The sequence below is a fragment of the Phoenix dactylifera genome, unplaced genomic scaffold, assembly GCF_009389715.1.
Source record: "Phoenix dactylifera cultivar Barhee BC4 unplaced genomic scaffold, palm_55x_up_171113_PBpolish2nd_filt_p 001240F, whole genome shotgun sequence".
Lineage (NCBI taxonomy): Eukaryota > Viridiplantae > Streptophyta > Magnoliopsida > Arecales > Arecaceae > Phoenix > Phoenix dactylifera.
Genome location: NW_024068575.1, coordinates 13,608 through 31,768, shown reverse-complemented (window position 1 = coordinate 31,768; position 18,161 = coordinate 13,608). Strand labels below are relative to the sequence as shown.

Genomic DNA, 18,161 nt, shown 5'->3' with positions numbered 1-18,161 from the left:
TACATCTGCATAGAGGAGTCTGTTTTCAGTATGTTATTTTGCTAGCCATTTTTTTTCAAAATTTGCATAAATATCATAAGTAGAAGGCCTGTTTGCAGCTGAGAAAGATGAGGGTGATTTCTGGAGAGAGAATAGAAGACAGTTATTGTGACGGTCATTGAAGGGTGCCACAAATTGTGTCTGTATCTTCGTTTTGGTACCAGCTATTTTAAATATTATATTTTTTGTGCACCAGGTGTTTGAAAGCATTAGTTATAATTATGAGACTAAACGTTGTGCAACTACATACGTTCTACTGTCTCTTGTTTTTCTATTTCCAATATCCAGTAGGTATTAGGTTATGAATGTTATGTTAAAAATTAAATAATTTTTCCAGTTAGCCTTTCTTTAAAGAAATTTATCCGCAACTGGTTATAATTTTTTTTTTAAGGCACCTTCAGTGTTGTCAATAACGTGTAGCAAATCAAGAGCGATGGCTGATTTGATTTGAGTTGGTGGATGGAAACATGGATCCAAAACCAAAATGGAATCCATTGGATTGGGTCTTCATCAATTATATTCTATGTAGCGGCATTATGTGCATGGAGATCAGAAGCAGCTGAAGGATCACTACTGAAAATTTAAAAATAAAAGCAAGTAATTATTCCATGTGTACAGGGTCCCAATATAATTCTAAAATCAAATAAACAACTAGCTTAGTGTCGTATATTCATACTTACGTTCTTACTGTGTTTGCTAAATCATTCACCAGCATTCAGATCAAAACTAGAGCATCTAGTTTGGGCTTCTTTAAGCTTTCCATGGTCGGTAGCGGCTGAGGAGGAGGAGAATTAAGGAGAATTTGGCTATACCTATTCTGAAGTTTTGGTCCTTCCTTGTAGTATGTATTCTCAACATAAAAGGAATTACACTTAGAATCCTAACTATAGTAGGTAACTCCTAATAATAGTTCCATATATTACAATAATATTACAAAATCCAATTCTACTATATATGACATGATTACTATATATGGCATGTTCCCACACCACCACCATCACCACCACCAATAGAAGCGGAATAAAAGTAGATTGGACTGTAACGACGAAACACGAGGGATTCTTTCTTTTGCGTGAAACAAGATTCACCTTCCTTCAAGCTAATCCACCATTTGATCATCTCGTGCACAGATCTACAAGCACACTGAATCTTTGTCATTCAATGCAGCCCCGAGGCCCCCGACCAAATAATTAGAGGAAAAACCTTTGATCTGCAGATCTGCCGATTATTCTGCACCAGGCAAAAACAGACACATAGAAAGCCATGTTCCACCTACTCTTCTAGTGATGGTCAGTTCCATTGCATTTAGTTCAAGCATGCTTGATAACATTAGCAGCACTTGAGTTGCCACATAGGAGAACCAGAGGACTTAGTAAATTAACATCTCGCGGTATCCGGTGCACCCCTGGTGGCCTATGAAAATCCAGAGATCTAAGGGCCATCTATATCCGGTTGTGCTCATAATAACCGCATCAAGTCTCCAAGCTGAACAACCTCTAGTCTATGGAACAATATAGGCAAGGAAGGTTGGCAAAATGGATCCGTAACTACGGAAAAAAGATTGGCTCAACCCAAGCGTCCCTGCCCTAAATCTATTGAAGACATAAAAATTGAATCCAACATATCTCAATAGCACAAAGAGTAAGAGTATGGTATTCGGTTTCTATACTTGCGCGACAACATATGGATTGCTTCTTGGAGATCCAATAAATGAGATTAGGATCTATGAAGACACAATTGCCTGTCGTAAAGCACCGATCGCCGGTGCATCTTACCTAACCAACATTAGAAAAAAAAACCATGATCAGAAGGGAAAACAGAGGATGCGCAGAAACATAAGCCATGACCAAGAGTCCATTCAAGGTAGACGAGTTGATGCTGGCTCGTGCACAAATTGACAGCGTTAATTGACAGAACAAAAAATATCAGGTCAGTGATGGTAAGGTATGGAAGAGCACTGACCGCACTATGATATAGGGTGGAATCCTTCCAGGGAGTGCCATCACAAGGAGATAGATCGAGCGATAATTTGCTGCCAGTGATGACCAGACTGGGGATTGGTTTTCATTCCAACATGTCAGCTTTGCAAAGAATACCTGATATATACTTGGTTTGAGTGAGATCAAGCAAGTTGCCTTTCTGAAGAAATCCGAAATCTTTCATCTCAAACTTTCGTACTATGGAGAGAAATAAGACTATCAACGGAACGAATATATGATCCTGTTAGCACAATATCAGCCATATATAAAAGCAAAATCAATATACTAGCAGAAATTCTGGGAACATACAGTAATCTGATGTGCCAGAAGTAGAGCCAGGCTGCCTTAAAAATGTATTAATGCGGTGAAGACACCTGATTTTTGTTCAGCTTCTTGAAGAATGATTAGAGTTGGAGACTTGGTTACTTGCAGTCAAGGTAGCAAAGTTGTAACAAGGTACTGCTATGCTCTGTAAGTCATACCAAACTGTCGCTTTGTTAGCTCTAATTGCCGACTGGCAACTCAAGCCTCGTCTAATGAGTCATTCATCTCTGTATAAATTTTTCTCATCATGAATCAATCATTCACGTTAAGGGTGATAAACCTGGTGGACGTGCCCAGCTTTGCATGGCCGTCGAACGGAATCTTGGGAGTAATGTATTAAGCTTGAATTGTTTCTGTTATCCATCTGCAGCTGAGAAGTTAGCCATTTGAGCCTGACCATGTCTGAAACAGAAGTAGCTTTATGTCTATGATTTAGGCCTAGAGCTGAAACATTGAGTTGCGCATATTTGGCGTCTCTAACTCTCTATTAAGATCAGGTTCAGGAGGCGTTTGGAATATGCAGACAACACATACGTTTCACATTAATTTTTTTATAGCCAATCAGGTCCTAATTGATCTAATGTTGCTGGTTATGAGTCTAGTGAATGCATTACTGTCCCAGTTAATATTTGATTCCTTGTTCGAAATAGACGATGAATCTACGTCCCAAGTGTGGATTCTCAGGTCCAGAGATGAGTTTAGCCACCAAATTCCATATATACGAGTCTGAAGGTGCTGGGCACAACTTTGATTCATAAATTTCGAGCCTGACTTGATCTATCTATGAAACAGGCTCAAGCTGAGACCTAAGTAACATCAAACTTGACATCCCAGTCTTGGATGTAAAAAAAATAAATTTTTTTTTAAAAAAACTGCTCAAGACCAAGTTAAACCCCAAAGCTGACAAGAAAACTTTGCATTCTTTCCTGCGTGAATGGTTAGCAATCCTGCTAAAATGTAGGAATCGATCTAGACTGACACACAACCACACCAGCACTACGTCTAACCCAAGATTGGTTGATCTCAAACACGAACTGGATCTCATCACAAGAGTGCAACAAAATTTCGTGTCAACATTTAGAATTAAATCTCAGAGATCCATTTGAGCTCAGTTTAGATTCATTTGTTTAGGAACCAAAAAGTGCTAATTTGTGATTGCATGAACCATTACTGCTAAAGAATCCCGTTTGTCTGTAAAATTATCAAATTGTGCTTCTACCATGCAATAATCCCTCTATAGTTTTTAATAGAAAATGCTGCATCCCTTCTTTTTGTTATCAAGATTATGTTTGGACAATCGAGCAATTTAACAAACCAATAATTTCAATAATTTTCAGAACATGTAATCCAGCAGCCTCCCCATGTTGAGATTTCCAAAACGTGGGTAATTTGTAATTTTCAATTGATTATATTTTGCAAAAATAGTAACAACGACATAAAGCTGGATGTGTAGCATAAGCATCCATTATCAATTAAGATAAAGAAATCGGATCAAGAAGGCTCTATATATGCCGGTCTAATATCTATAAGGCGAGAAGAGAGATTTATTTGCTAGTCCTAGTCCTAGTTCAGTTCCAATAAAGATTACAAGACTAGAATAGGAAACCTCTCCTAAGAATTAAAAGAACAGAAGAGCTAGTCTTTAAGAAAAAAGATCTCATGAATGACATGCCACACTTTAACCATTCAGAAGTCTGAATTCATCGATCCACAGCTGTTTATGTAGTGTTGAAAGCCGTGAACGGAACGCCTTTGTGCCCCCACGTAAGCGTAAATCACATACTGAGGTTCTTGGCCACATCAACCGATTGTTGGCTGATTTGTCAGAGGCCTCTTCTTTGCAGGGTGGAAGAAAGAGAGGCTCGTCTTGATCTTACTTCAACCTCTGTTTCTCCTGTGACTGCCTGTCTCTATATCGGATTCTGCATTCGCTTTTCAGTTCCTGTTCTCGGATGATGCTTCGTTCCGCCTTACAGTTCTTGTTCTCGGATGATGCTTCGTTCAGTAGGGAATACTAACGGGAAGCATCTTCTAGACACTAAATCCTCCATTACCCTTGTGAGTGCCTGGCAATTAAAAATTTATTTTAGAACGAAAGTTAGCAACCTAAAAGTGACCAATAATAACCAGCACTGGCTACATAGATTTGATAGCTACGAGGCCGTGGACAAGTCCTGCATTCAAATGAGATACAACCTCCCCTCGGCACCCAGCTTTAGCTATTAAAGTCCCATTTCTAGAGAGCCAGGAATTATTTTTGCGCCCTCCAAAAATATTTTTGAGATATCTGGTAAATTGAAAATATTCTGATTTCTCAAAAAGTTGAAAACATAGAAAATCTCCATATTGAAGCTTCTCCCCAAAGCTAAAGCTCTACTTAGCTGCAGCTGTTTTTAGTTTAATAAAACTAACTAAAACACCCACGTTAACATATCATATTGTATTATACTGCATCTAACTTTAACCATTAAATGTCAGCTACGTGGCTGGCCTCCCTGTACGCATGAGTATTTAAATAGAGAGATGATACATCTGAAACAAGAGAAGTAAACAGTTGGGCTTTTACCCTTTCATGCTGACCACCTGATGACTGCAAACGAGTTATCCTCCACCCATCACAATGTTCTGAATGTTGGATGATATGGATGACTCGATTGATGCCCTTCCACGCACCCTCCCTCCACATTATAGATGCAAATGCTCAGGGCTCGCCGATGGAGGTAACTACGATCTGATTTAATAAAGCTGATAAAACATTCAATTTACGTCTTCTCCACAGGGCCACCAATTCTGAAACCCATGACGTAGACACACATTGAGCACTTCAGACAACATTGTCACCACCAGCATCTAGTTTCCAAAGATAACCAAGGAGGATCCCCACTTCTCCAAGAAGAAAAAAGGAGGATACCAAGGTGGATCAAACAAAGACCAACAACGGGGAAAATCTAAGAAAATGCTTCATTGACAATAATCCTGTAGTTTGTACATTAGAGTAAGCAATTTACAATGGTGATGATACCCTTCTGAATGTCAGTAACCTCGAGATGTAGCTTGATATTTATTAAACAATCTGGAAATAAAATACAGATTCATCTAACTTTAGCAGTGGAAAATCTCAATGACAAAAGAATGGCTTCCATGTCAAAGAATTAAATGGTAATATTGGCTTCCATGTCGAAGAATTAAATGGTAATATACAACTGCCTAATTCATATATTTCCGACAGTTTGGAGCTTTGCAGAGGCAGGGAACTTTGCATTCCTCAGCTTCATCAGGATCAAACAAGTAATCGTACCTACAGCAAGGAGGACGGCAACTGATTAGCCTAAAGATCATTTATGGGATATTAACCATATTGGCAGAATAGCATGAATGAGACAGCACAATGTCACCCGTCAAGCCAGTCATTCTATAACAGATCTTGGGAAAAGTACGGAAAAAATTATGAAGTGTGAGCACTAGCACTCATTTAATGTGCCACAAGTATTCTTTCACTCAAGATCAACAGCTTCAAAATTTCATTGACTAAAAAAAGAAGACTCGATACCTGTCACACAGTGCCAAATCATGATAATACAGATGCAAGGGCAAGACATTTTAGGACAAGACTGCATAAAAATGTAACTGTTGACCAACAGAGTGACCTGCTGAATTGGTTAGCTGATGAAGAAAAGGCACTCGCCTGATTAAATTTTTTTATTTCTTACTTTTAGTTACAATATCACTTTATCTAAACCCAAAGTTATGGATCTTAAGAATGATTGAAGCTGTTTTCAAATTCCACAGCAGCAGGTTTGTTATTTCTCAAGTAAGAGCCAAATTTAAACTAAGATTAGAGATTATAGAGGTAAGTAAAGAAGCAATACGTTAACTCCTCGCCTGCAGAAACATTCCTCTTGGCGATAAGTACAATCCGGCTCTGATCGTCACCAACACTCATTATTCTTGCATAGCAGTTGGGCATGCACTGCACCAAAAACCCTTAAATGTCAGAGTAGAGATAATTCTAGTAATCTGTTCTATCAAAATCTTAATCAAGGAAAAGGAAATTGTTGTCATGACTTACAGAGTGGTTAATTAGGCGTGCTATGTTTCCTTTATCTGTAGCATCAACCACCACTTCTTCACTGATTTTAAAAAGCTGCAAAAGAAAATAGATGGTACAACTATTTATAAAGAATGCATAAGCTAAAGCCAATTTGTAGTAAACCATAAAAGATTTTCCAGAAAAGCTCTCCGGCACTGCTTACATGCACTCCAAACATATGCACATGGTCGAGATCAATAAGGGATTGTACATTATGAGTTTAACTAATCATCAGAGAGAGACATGAACAAGCTTTTAACCAATAGAGGTTCGGGCCAGTAGCTTTACTGCAAGATTATCAATATGAACCTTGCTGGCTAATAAAAATAAAAAAGTGGAAAAACTAAAAATCTTGAAATGATAGATTCAAAAATGAGCAAGTTTGGGAGAGCAAGACTGGCAATATACTCTAGAGTAGGCAAAGAAACTTCGAGTGATATGGTAATGTGATGATTTACTTCAATACTCCGTGATTAAATTGTTAGGAAGAATTTGTGCATAGAATTCAAGGACATAGACCATGATAGGCATAGTTACAAACTTACAATATCATCTGAATCAGTGCGAAGTTATTTTGTTTCATTAGCTTATAGACTCCCAAAGCTTCATTTGCTGAATGATTCTCCTAATTAAGTCTGCTATAAAATGATCCACAATCTTTTTACTCATTCATCCATACTCAATGTACAATAATCAATTAAATAAATGGTGCTGTTGTTTCTTGGAGGTGGTGTTGTTCCTACTATTGTTGCTGTTGCCTCTTGGATGTTTGCACAAATCAATTCATGAATGTCTGCAAATGTCAAACAACTGTACAAAAGCAGTGGTTATGGATAAGGGATTTGAAGCAAAGGCGTTGGAGATGGCACAGCCTACATGATTGTCAATAGAGGATCTAGAGAACTACTGGGCCTGCCACCAAGGCTGCAAAACTAGAAAGAGAGATTGGATGCTACAGAGCTAAAGTACACATAGAAGCTTGCCTGATGGAAAGAGAATCTAGTAACATCAGAGGGAAGAATTACATCAAATAACTCAGCTCTCAGCAACCTAAAAATTCATTATATGAGCCTTTTTCCATGGAAGTACATAATTAGGATATCAGAATCAGGAGTAACTTCTTGTGGAGAGGGTATTCCACAGGTGGGAAGAATATAATTTGATGAATTGGAAGGTTGGCAAAAGAAAAGAATTTAAAGGTCTTAAACTTGTTGATACTAGGGAAATGAGTCTCACCCTGCAGGAGAATTATGACAGAAGCTGGCAGATGAAAATGAGGCCTGGGTTGCGATTATTTTAAAATGGTATTGGAAAAGATACTCAGAGGAAGCTTTTAAACCCAGAAGTAGAATAAGGGTATCAGAATTTTTAATAAGTAATTAAAAATGCTATTATTTTCGCTCTGGTACATAGGCAGTTTAGTATTCGCAAGAAAACCCTTTCTGAAAGCATATATAGGCGAGTAAAGCTCCTTCAGTCCTTCAATTTCCCACTCTCTTGAATTGCTTGGAGTGGAGGCATGAATGGTGGAAGCACAATGGGAGAGTTTCATTGATGAATGAATTTTACATAAAGTTGAGAAAACCCATTGGCCAATGAAGCAAATATGCTTCTAGAATCCTGCAGCTTGGAATCTACAGCCAAATAGGTAGAAATGAGAATGTCAAGAACTAGTACATGAAGAATTCTATAGCTTTTCAAAATTTTGGGTACTATCACATATACAAGATACGCCAGAGACTCTCTGTTGAAGGTAAGTGCATTTTGTTGGCTGAAAACCGATGATAGTTTAAAACAAGGAAAATTCTTGCAGGAGAGCTGCTTATCTTGCAGTCAAATCAAGTGAAACAGTGAAAGATACTTCCCAACATGCCATTCAGCTGGCTCTATGGGACCTTTTATGCTTCTTCATTAAGTTTAAATGTCACTGACAGAACAGAGACCAAGAATAAATTAAAAAAAAAGTAGATGCATGCATGAGATGGCTGGGCCAGCTTTCTTCTGGAAGATCAGGGAATGGAGGTATATTCAAGGATTTTCCCTAGGAAGAAGACTGTTGCATCAGTTTTTCTATCTGGTTCGGTCTGAACCTCGCTTTCAGTTTTTGCTTCTTCTTAGACCTTAGAAATAAAACAGGTGGAATCTGCATGTTTGCTCAACAAAGTGTGAAAGCATGCAAGCACAAATTTGTATACGCACAAGCAAAGATGCAGAGATATGTAAAATAACAATTAACAAGTCAATAATTCAACATAGGTTCATTCTTCATTAGAACTTTATGTTGTATAAAGAACAGAGCCAGAAAGCTAGACGTAGGATGACTCACATAACAATCCTTTTTTTCCAGCCGATAACGTGCTTCCCTTAGATCCGCAACACTGCGTCTTACCTGCTCACCGCGATATTCAACCACCTGAATATAATCTCAGGTTTGTTAGGTCCAATTTAAGAAATCAAGGGTATTTCTTTTATTCATATGTGACTAAGCAAAATGGACTATTGAAGTGTATGTATCCATATATGTACATGTCATCTCCATATGCATTCAATTCATTCATAGTGGGTAGGTGAGGGTGTGGTGTGATGGTGGTGCTGGGATGTGTGATCAGGTGGCTATGGTTATGGGCAGGCATTGGGCAGGTGCGGTTGGCTTAAATCTAAAGCTTCCAGCATTGACAATCATAAGCATCTCAATAATGATGGGTGCATCTGTGTCTGGATATTCAAATCTGAAACTTTTCACAAAAGATGAACATAAGCAATTCAGTGAATTAAGTTAATTTCCTATTCTTGAGCGTAATAAAAAGATGTCAAGACTACGAATTCAAATCCCCCTAGATTAAGACAATTGAGTGAAGCAACATCTGAATCTGACATAATGGGAAGGCAAAGAAGATATTTCTATCACCACCAACGCCTATGCCAACCAAAAATATAAGCTTCACTAACAATGTGAATGGAAAGTGTCAAGCCCATCAAACATTTTGTTATCCATGCATGTGTTTTGTTACCTCTGGGCCTCTTAGAGCATGACATCCACCTATTAATCTCAGATACATTCTCCTCCAAGCCTCACATTTACCTATTTCCCATAAGCCTGTTCACTAGCATTACAATGGAAACAATGAAAACAAATGTAGCATTATTACTTTTCATGTATGAACACTTGTAGATAACATCATCGACTTAAATGGACTTAGATTTCTAATGGTATTTTCCAAAATCAAGGGTGGTAATTTTTTCCTCATGCCACACAGAGATACAAGTACAGAATCCTCCTTGAATAGAGAAGGAGGAGAAGGAAATCGAGTTGCAATCTGGCTCCATCTTTTTAGATAATTCTAGGTGGCTTCTTGTAACTTGAGACTTGAGAGTAAAAGTGAAAACTTTGTTAAGGGGAGAAGAAGCATCAGGTGAGTATGAAATTGAAAGCTTAGACTCCGGAGTGGACGGAGTAATAGAAAGAAGATGCAAATAACTTGGAACAAGTTGTAGATCTTTGGTCTTGTAAGAGCAGATATAGTCTCCTAGAGAATTTTTGAATTATATCCTTAACCAGTTGGCCTATGCTGAACCCCCTGTTTCTCTCTCCAAAAAAAGAGAAGGAGAAAGGCAGATCAGAATCTATTGTCTATAAAGAAGATGAAAGCACTGAGCTGTTCCCCTCTCTTCTACTGCATGAACAAGGCAAATATTCTCAACCCCCTGTTTGTCTTTTGTCCGAAAAAGAGAAGGAGAAAGGCAGTTCAGAATCTATTTTGTATAAAGAAGATGAAAGTACTGAGATGTTCCCCTCTCTTCTACTACATGAACAAGGAAAATGATTCTCATTAGCGAAAAAAATTGATCATTATTGATCCTTAAAACTGCACAGCTAAAAAAAATGCTCTTCAGTGTACAATGCTGTATGAACTTTTACTTGACAATGTACATGTTTATATGATGATTTATCTTTTCTAGAACAACTTAGTTTTGCAACTAAGATACTTTAACTACAGTCCAGTCGTAAATGAAAGTATTATGATCTCAAAAGATAGCAGCAGAATAATAACATCATATACAAATAAATCATCATATTGTTCAGCAATAAGCAGCAAGCTTCTACATCATCCTAGAAGGACTGATCAACAGATTAAAGGTTTTGAACAAATTTCATGCTTAATTACATGATCTCTACCTAGTCCACAGCACCGAATCAACTGCTATATCTTGAGGCAAAAAATCAAAATGATATCTAAATTTTTCAAAAAAAAAACTTCTGAGTACTTCATAGTTGAAAGTAGTACCATTTCTCCTTCCTGAATGTTCCGACGGGCAAAGAGGCCCCCATCCCATGTATTCCAGACTTACCAAAGCAGACCTACTGTGTTCAGTTGACTGGAGACATGAGCAAACAAAGAACTAATGAGAATAAAAAAAACTGTACAGTGAAAGAAAATGTAGATGAAGAAGAAATTACCTGCAAGTATTTAAGGCGTTCCCTGAATGTCAAAAATGATTTAGGATCCTTCTCTTCCTGTTCACAAGATCAAAGGAGTATCTTAAAATTTCCATGGATTATCACTCTCTAAATCAGAAGGATCTGAAGACTAATAACATGTGTATTGAACGGAGAATTACCCTAAGGAGCATTCAAATTTCAATAGCATCCAAAGGATGGTGGCGAGGCCCCATCACATGGCAGGCAATAGCCTCCTCTTGTTTTCTCTGAAAAGCAGATAAACAATTTAATATAGGAATTTAATATAGGTAGAGAAGCACACAATGATTTAAGAAGGAAAAATAAAACTAGAACTGCAATATTAACCAACACAACAAGTATACAGAAACTCCATCTTATAGCATTAAATGTTAGCCAAATTATTCAAAGATAAGTCCAAACATGCTTATGTTCTATAGATGCTATACTCTATGTAACAAATGAAGATTATGACGAGATTTGCATGGTCTAAGGAAAAAATGTAGCAACCTATCTGTCTGTTTTACTAAAGTTAAATGGTTACCGGTACAAGAATTTAGAATCAAATGACATTAAGGTTGCAAAGTGACAGACTCAACAAGGTCCAGAAACCACAATCTTTATCAAGGGGGGAAAGATAAAATGAAGAATTTGTAACCGTGTTAAAAATTGCCATAGGAGCATTATTATTAAGTGTTCAGCATTTAAAGGACATCTGAATGATTTAAACACTCAGACATCAGAATTTTTAGATCCAATTTCCCAAACAAAAAGTGCTTCTGCATCGGCAAGAATAAGATCTCCAGTAACATACCTTAGTGTCTATCCTTTTGTAAATCAGGCACCTCGCAGCAGATGAAGATTCAGAAGGTGAAGTAGGTAGGGCTGCATCCTGGGTGATGTCCTTCCTAATCAGTCTCGAACCAGTCTGCTTCTCACTATTTTGGAGCAAATTTTTGGTAGAGAAACACCTGCTGGTGTCTGCACAATCAAGACAGTATCTGGGTTTGGAGCCCTGCCACAGAAAATGGTAAATTCATCTTAATTGAAATATGATATACAGGAAATTCCAATAACTCCAATTTTAACTGCAGGCTTTATACATTGCCCTGCAAATAATGGCAGCAGCAGCAGCATGCTGCTTTTTAATATTAATGCAAACAAGTGCTGCCAGCTGTACTGTACAAATTGAAATGCAATGGAGTATTCAACATCCAGAGGTCGCTTTTCATCATGCTTAGAAGAGTGCAGAAAAAGACCGCATGGGAGGTCCAAACAGCCATATGAAAGATTTTAATTACAAAATATCATGATCCAGAAAATCTTACCTGTGAAATGCGCAATATGAGACCATTTGTGTTATCTGTTTCCCATTTCTTTCTAAGCAGTGCAACTGCAATTGTCAAAGCAAATGTAGTTCAATCATCCTTTTCCACTAGTTATCAAAATGATGATATAGCAAAAGGGGGGAAATGTAAAATGATGATCTAACATTTATAATGTAAAAAAGTTGCATTTACAGACCATGCATAATCACTGTGTAAGTCATAGTTCAATGACTTGCACATTGAACATCCCTACTCAGAATTCAGGGTCCTAAATCACCACGACATAAAAATAAAAAGCCTTACTAGAGCGTTCAGGGAAAATTTGTAGGAGGAATCAAGTTATTATTATGGTTTTTTCTCACATGCTTGACAAACCCAAGAAAAGAATTGAAATAATTTCCCTTTAGCTTACTAGTTCAAAAAATTTTGTTAGCATTTTCACAGTACGATATGTTTCATCTTCATTATGATCAGTCAATACCTCCATGCGATACCCTGCTCTTGATGCACACATTGCATGATAATAAGTGGAACACTTGTAGCATTTTGTGCATGCACCATGCATCTTCTTACATATCACACATGTCTGCAGGCACAATGAAAACAAATCAGTAATTTAATCATCTTATTTCAAAATTACAAGCTCGTGAAATTGTATTGGAACGATGCCATGTTATATTTGTAGAAAACTACAGAGGACAATTATTTAAAAGATCATATCACCACAATAACATCTTAACCTTAGTAAATGATTGTGGAGAAATATTCAATATGCCAACAGCAGGCTCCATGGTTTCATCACTGGAGAAAGAACTTCTGGCTGAAACCAGGCACATGTAACATGGACCCATAAAGAATCAACATCTGTTGGCTTTAAAGCGCCCCCTATGAAATAACACAGGCAAAGTTATTAAGATTTATATGTACTCATAATGGAAATCAAACATGCAGCAAATTCGCCAACTAAATAGACAGTGAAGCAACTGTGTCATTGACAAATTCAATAACTAAACATAGGGCATCCAACAGGATTTTCACATATGACTTGGAAATTAAGATAGCAACCAGATCAACTTGTTCAGTTTGTAATGCAGAGGCATCTGTTTATAAAAATAAAGACATCTGTTCATAACAGATGAATAATACAAACATAATAAGATGGAAATTCAGAAATATATCGAAAAATACCTTTTACAGGACAAAGACAGCACTCCCATTTATGCAGAGGCATTTCACATGCCCTGCAAACCCAGGACGTGAAATCTTGTACATTTCGTGCTCCATAACATTCCTGGTGGACAGCTATTTGGCATCTGGAAATTATATGAATTTGATAGTAGATTATCTAAAGAGTTCTGTCATCATCTTTTTAACTTTAGCCTGGACCCCAAGAAAAGAAATAGTGGCAGAGTAGGCTAAAAACCCAGATGATGAAATGATTGCCTACCTGTTGCAGATAATGATTTTATTGTAATCCCAATCTTCAACCCATCTGCAGACTGCACAACGCTCTGTTGTCCATTTAGCATACACTGGATCATATGGTTCTGTCAAGAAAAAAATCACAACCACAATTAGTTTGTCTAGTAAGGATTTCGGGAGTGACGGGCATATGTGTAGCAATTGCTAACACAAGTTGCTAAATTAGAAGAACAGTAACATTTGAGAAGTGCTGTACCCTGCAGTGATGCTATAAGCTTCTGTTTCTTTTTTGGAGGTAAGCATTTAGCATGGTTTGCAGAAGACCCACCATATTGTTCTATCTGCACAATACCATGATCAAAGTTAACATTCAAAGCAATATACCAGATTCTCAACTATAAGAACATTTCATTCAGCAAAACTCTACTTTTACACCAACTGGATAGCAACATATCTTGAAAAATATTATTATTATTCGAAGAATAATGGCAATGTAGAAACCAAATATATAAATATATCAGTATTATAAATAACCAGCATAAAATGATTAAGAGCTTCGAGTAGAGATTCTGTCCAATTCTTATGATCATGGATTCCGCCTGAAGGACTTAATTTACAAGTTATGAGATGTTCATCTAAAGAAAAAGCTGAGCTAGAAACAAGTGTGCAATGCTTTCCCAGAAAAAAAGAAAAAGAAAAAGAAAAAAAGAATGATGGTCCATGGAAGCTGTAAACTTAATCAGAAAATACTGTATCTTCATCAAATACAAACCCATTTTCCCAGTGGCAGCATTGTACTTTTGACTTTAACACTAATCTTCCAATTTTTACTTCTAGAACCTGTATGCCGTTCCCACTCACAAAGTGTTGACTTCTTTGTCTTGCAAGCCACACACTGACATAAAACCCTACAAAACCAATTTAAATGTTGATAGTTAATACACAGCTATGCAAGATACATAAATTTGTAAAGAAAATAATAAGCAATTGAACAAAACATTTGACTAGATTCTGCCATAAAGACTAGCATACAAGGCCAAGCCATCCAATAATCTGATAAACCCTCCCCTGAATGAAAAATTAATAATATGGGAAAATCATAATCATATTACATCCCACAATTTTGATCAGCTATGCGAGTCCATCTTCAATGTTTATAGCCATGAAGAACAAAAAACTACATCAAAGAAAGTTAAATTTTGAATTCCATTCTCCCTCTCTACTTCCATCAAGATCCTCCTATTTGGACTATATTAACAAAACTTGCATCATAGCAGCCCCTATAATGTATGCACCTTGTCACAAAAATATTGCATGAAATCATGTCTGCTTCAATTTATCCAAGATGCTGGGATTCCTTAAAATGAGATGTGCCTCAACTTAGTTCAACATTGAAAGTTAAGAAACAAGAATTGGAAGTGAGCTCCATAAAGAAACTTGAGAAGAAAGCACTGGAAATAATATACATGTGCATGAGAAAAACAAAGCACGTCCACACTAAAGCAGACAGTGGTGCCCAGAGACACTGAAAGTGTTTGATCTTATGCATGCCCATGAAGAAATCCACAGGTATCTTGGTAGACAAGACAGAAGTGATAAAGTACGAGAAGGGGAAAAACAGAGCAAAGTAATGATCAATTTATACATGAACAACGTGGTCAGGTCATGAATCACCAAATTCATGGCTATCTTTACTAGTTTAATAAACAACTCTTATGCAAGAAAGCTTCTGCCATATATTACATGTTTGTTGATTCCAAACTTCATTCAAGGCCAAGATGTTAGTTGTCCTTTTTTTTCATGAGATTTGGTTTTATTCATCATTTGACAAAGAAGACAAACTTGCCTATCCAAGATTACCAATTACCTTATTAAATAAGGATCTCATGCTATATTAATCCACTTATATTCTAACTGCTTGATATATGAAAAAGGTGGTGACTGCTCCAACATACATTAACAGAGTTGCATACCGCCAGAACTAAACCAACTAGTGTTAATGAAAATATATAATTAATCATTGCAACAGAAAATATAATTGACAGCCTAATTAGTCTGCCAATACATATTTCAAACCAGCATATATAGAAAAGAAACCATGTGATTTAAGTAACAATATGGCTTATTTAATTCATGCTTTGCCAAGAAAGAGTTATCTATATTTTGTCTTTAATACGAGTCAACAAACTTTGATGCTTACACATGCTGCTCTGGTAAATATATCCCTTCAATACCACAACAACAAACAATCATCTCCTCAGGAAGTCTGTGTTGCAAACTGCTGTTCTCACATCTGTTCAGAAGGCAAGCATCATTAGTTAAAATCAGTAGGTACATCCAACATTACTGTCCAATGGCTAACGGTCAGGAAGAAGTAGTACCTAATGTTGAATGCTTTTCACTGTATCAGATAATTTAAAATACTTTGGCTTGCAATCAGGGCAAAAGTAATCAGTGTTTTCCAGATCCTATAAAAATAACATACGCTATCAGTGAAAACCACTCTCATACTCAAGACAGCACAAATTTGAAGAAAAAATAAAATGTTGTCAAATTATAATTGAAGCATGACTAAAGCAAGATTAAGGGAAAAAATACCTTTAGGCTACCGCATGTTTTGTCACATTCTATATGAACCCAAACTTGACATCCATCACAACAAACCTAATTTGGAAGTCCAAATAAAAGCCTTGTCACATTTCTATCAGTGGAGGATAAATAACAAATAGATTCACTCAACAGGTACATTTATTACCAATTTCCACATCCGTGTGATGCAAATTTTCTTGCATATACCGCAATACTGTTTGGACTTTAAAAGCTGCAAAAAGAGCAAAGTACACAATTGTAAACATTGTACAACATTTTAGACAAGCTATACAAGCAACACTAGCTGTCCAACTGCTAAGCAGACTTCAAAGATAAACGCACTAAAAGAAGACATTGTTGAAGCATATTAATACAAACCTTAGCACAATGTTTACATAGTAATTGTTCTGAATCATGTTTCATTTTTTTGCACTTTTAGAAGGAAGACTCAACCCACAATTTCACAATGAGGTCCTGATTTGTTTACAGCCTACAAAGAAAACTAAAACAATTAAATTCACATAATTCAGAAAGAAGTCCTTGTACAGCAATTATTTATTGCCGGAACACAGAAATGAAACAGCAAAAGAAAAAGAAATACTAGAACTTCATGAAATTCAATATTGAAACGAAATGTCTACCCAACATCCTAATGTTTAAAAGTCACAGTGTGTCCTCTGGGTTATCCATAAAAGAAAGATACCTGCATCTGTGGTTGACATTCCTGATAATGGTTCGAATCAGTGGCCTCTTGGAGACCTCCACGGACAGATTGATTATAATAGACTGCCCAGCTGTATTCATCCCATCCATCTGAATTCCAAAGAAACCAAGCTCAGCTAAGAAAGCCTCCTCGATAGCATCCTAAAACTGTAGACTTGTTCTTGTACAACTGAGTTTGGCCCTGAAAGCAATGAAAATAAGTAGTTTCCAGAAGGATCCACTTCAGAAGAAACTCTCTAAAGTTTAAGACCTTGCAGTACGGACCTGTCTAGATAGTCTATAAACGGAAAGATCATTCCTTGTTTTACCCTGCATAGTCCTGTACACCGTTAATTGCAGAAACGTGAAACAAGATCAAAAGCGAAATAGAATATCAGCAGTAAGTATAAAAAATATCAACAAGACGACCGTATCAAACACAAATCTGGTTACCCTTTCATTTCCATTTCCATTTCCGGAGTACCCAAAAAACATCACGCAGAGAGCTCTGGAATGCAGGAGTTCAGAACGACTTCAGGAGCTTGCTGCATTGGATCAATCACCATAGCAGGCCAAGCAGGTACTTCTTCCCCGACTTCGCCAAACTATATCACCCAAAACAAAATCTTCGGCCAGTAGACATCCGCCTTCCGCTCAGCACTCTCCTTTCGAGACCTACATTCCACTGCCACTTGCTCGAACGACCAACCATTGGTTCTCCACATAAGGTACTGAAGGTCGATATTTCTCCTCCACTCCAACAGACTTTCATTAAGGGATGTAAGCGTGCTGTGAGAACTGGAGTACTTCTTGGCACTTAAATTTCGGCAGGCCGATAGCACTGTTCCTCCCCCAGCAATGCGAGTGAATTGGGCTCTACAGTAACAAATGTGGCGCCTTTATAGTTCAAGCTCTGTTTGAGCCAAGAACGCCACCCGCATCATGGAAATGAGGGTCCGAGCCTGCCCCTTGGGTTTCTCCTTCTTCCAGGGGTCAATGAGGACCGAGTCACTGAACGGGAAGGAAGCACCTGGACCCTCCCCCTTGATGTCCGCACAATGGCGCCGCGCCGCGGCTCCCCCCATCCCGGACCCCGATTCCCTTCGCCGGAACAGGAGACCTCGGTGCACAGGACGACGCGCACGGCCGCACAGGTCAGCTCCTCCCGCGCCGGAACCCTGCAACGTACGGCATCCCGGCGTCAGGGGAGACGTCTCGATCATCTTAAC

The 18,161-nt window shown here is 37.6% G+C and overlaps 1 protein-coding gene across 1 annotated transcript; it reads right to left on the bottom strand.

Annotated features, from left to right (window-relative positions):
• Nucleotides 1–5,282: 5,282 nt before the first annotated feature.
• LOC120108262 (histone-lysine N-methyltransferase ATX5-like) lies at nucleotides 5,283–16,653 on the bottom strand. The gene is given in 23 exon segments (XM_039121844.1): nucleotides 5,283–5,640; nucleotides 6,212–6,312; nucleotides 6,412–6,486; nucleotides 8,759–8,845; nucleotides 10,719–10,757; nucleotides 10,760–10,791; nucleotides 10,794–10,809; nucleotides 10,892–10,948; nucleotides 11,706–11,860; nucleotides 11,863–11,906; nucleotides 12,220–12,284; nucleotides 12,701–12,805; nucleotides 12,960–13,030; nucleotides 13,033–13,104; nucleotides 13,408–13,532; nucleotides 13,667–13,766; nucleotides 13,898–13,982; nucleotides 14,414–14,549; nucleotides 15,842–15,978; nucleotides 16,044–16,109; nucleotides 16,240–16,305; nucleotides 16,397–16,462; nucleotides 16,609–16,653. Coding segments are annotated over 23 exon segments (1,836 nt in total). The 3' UTR covers nucleotides 5,283–5,549.
• Between the last annotated feature and the right edge of the window lie 1,508 nt (nucleotides 16,654–18,161).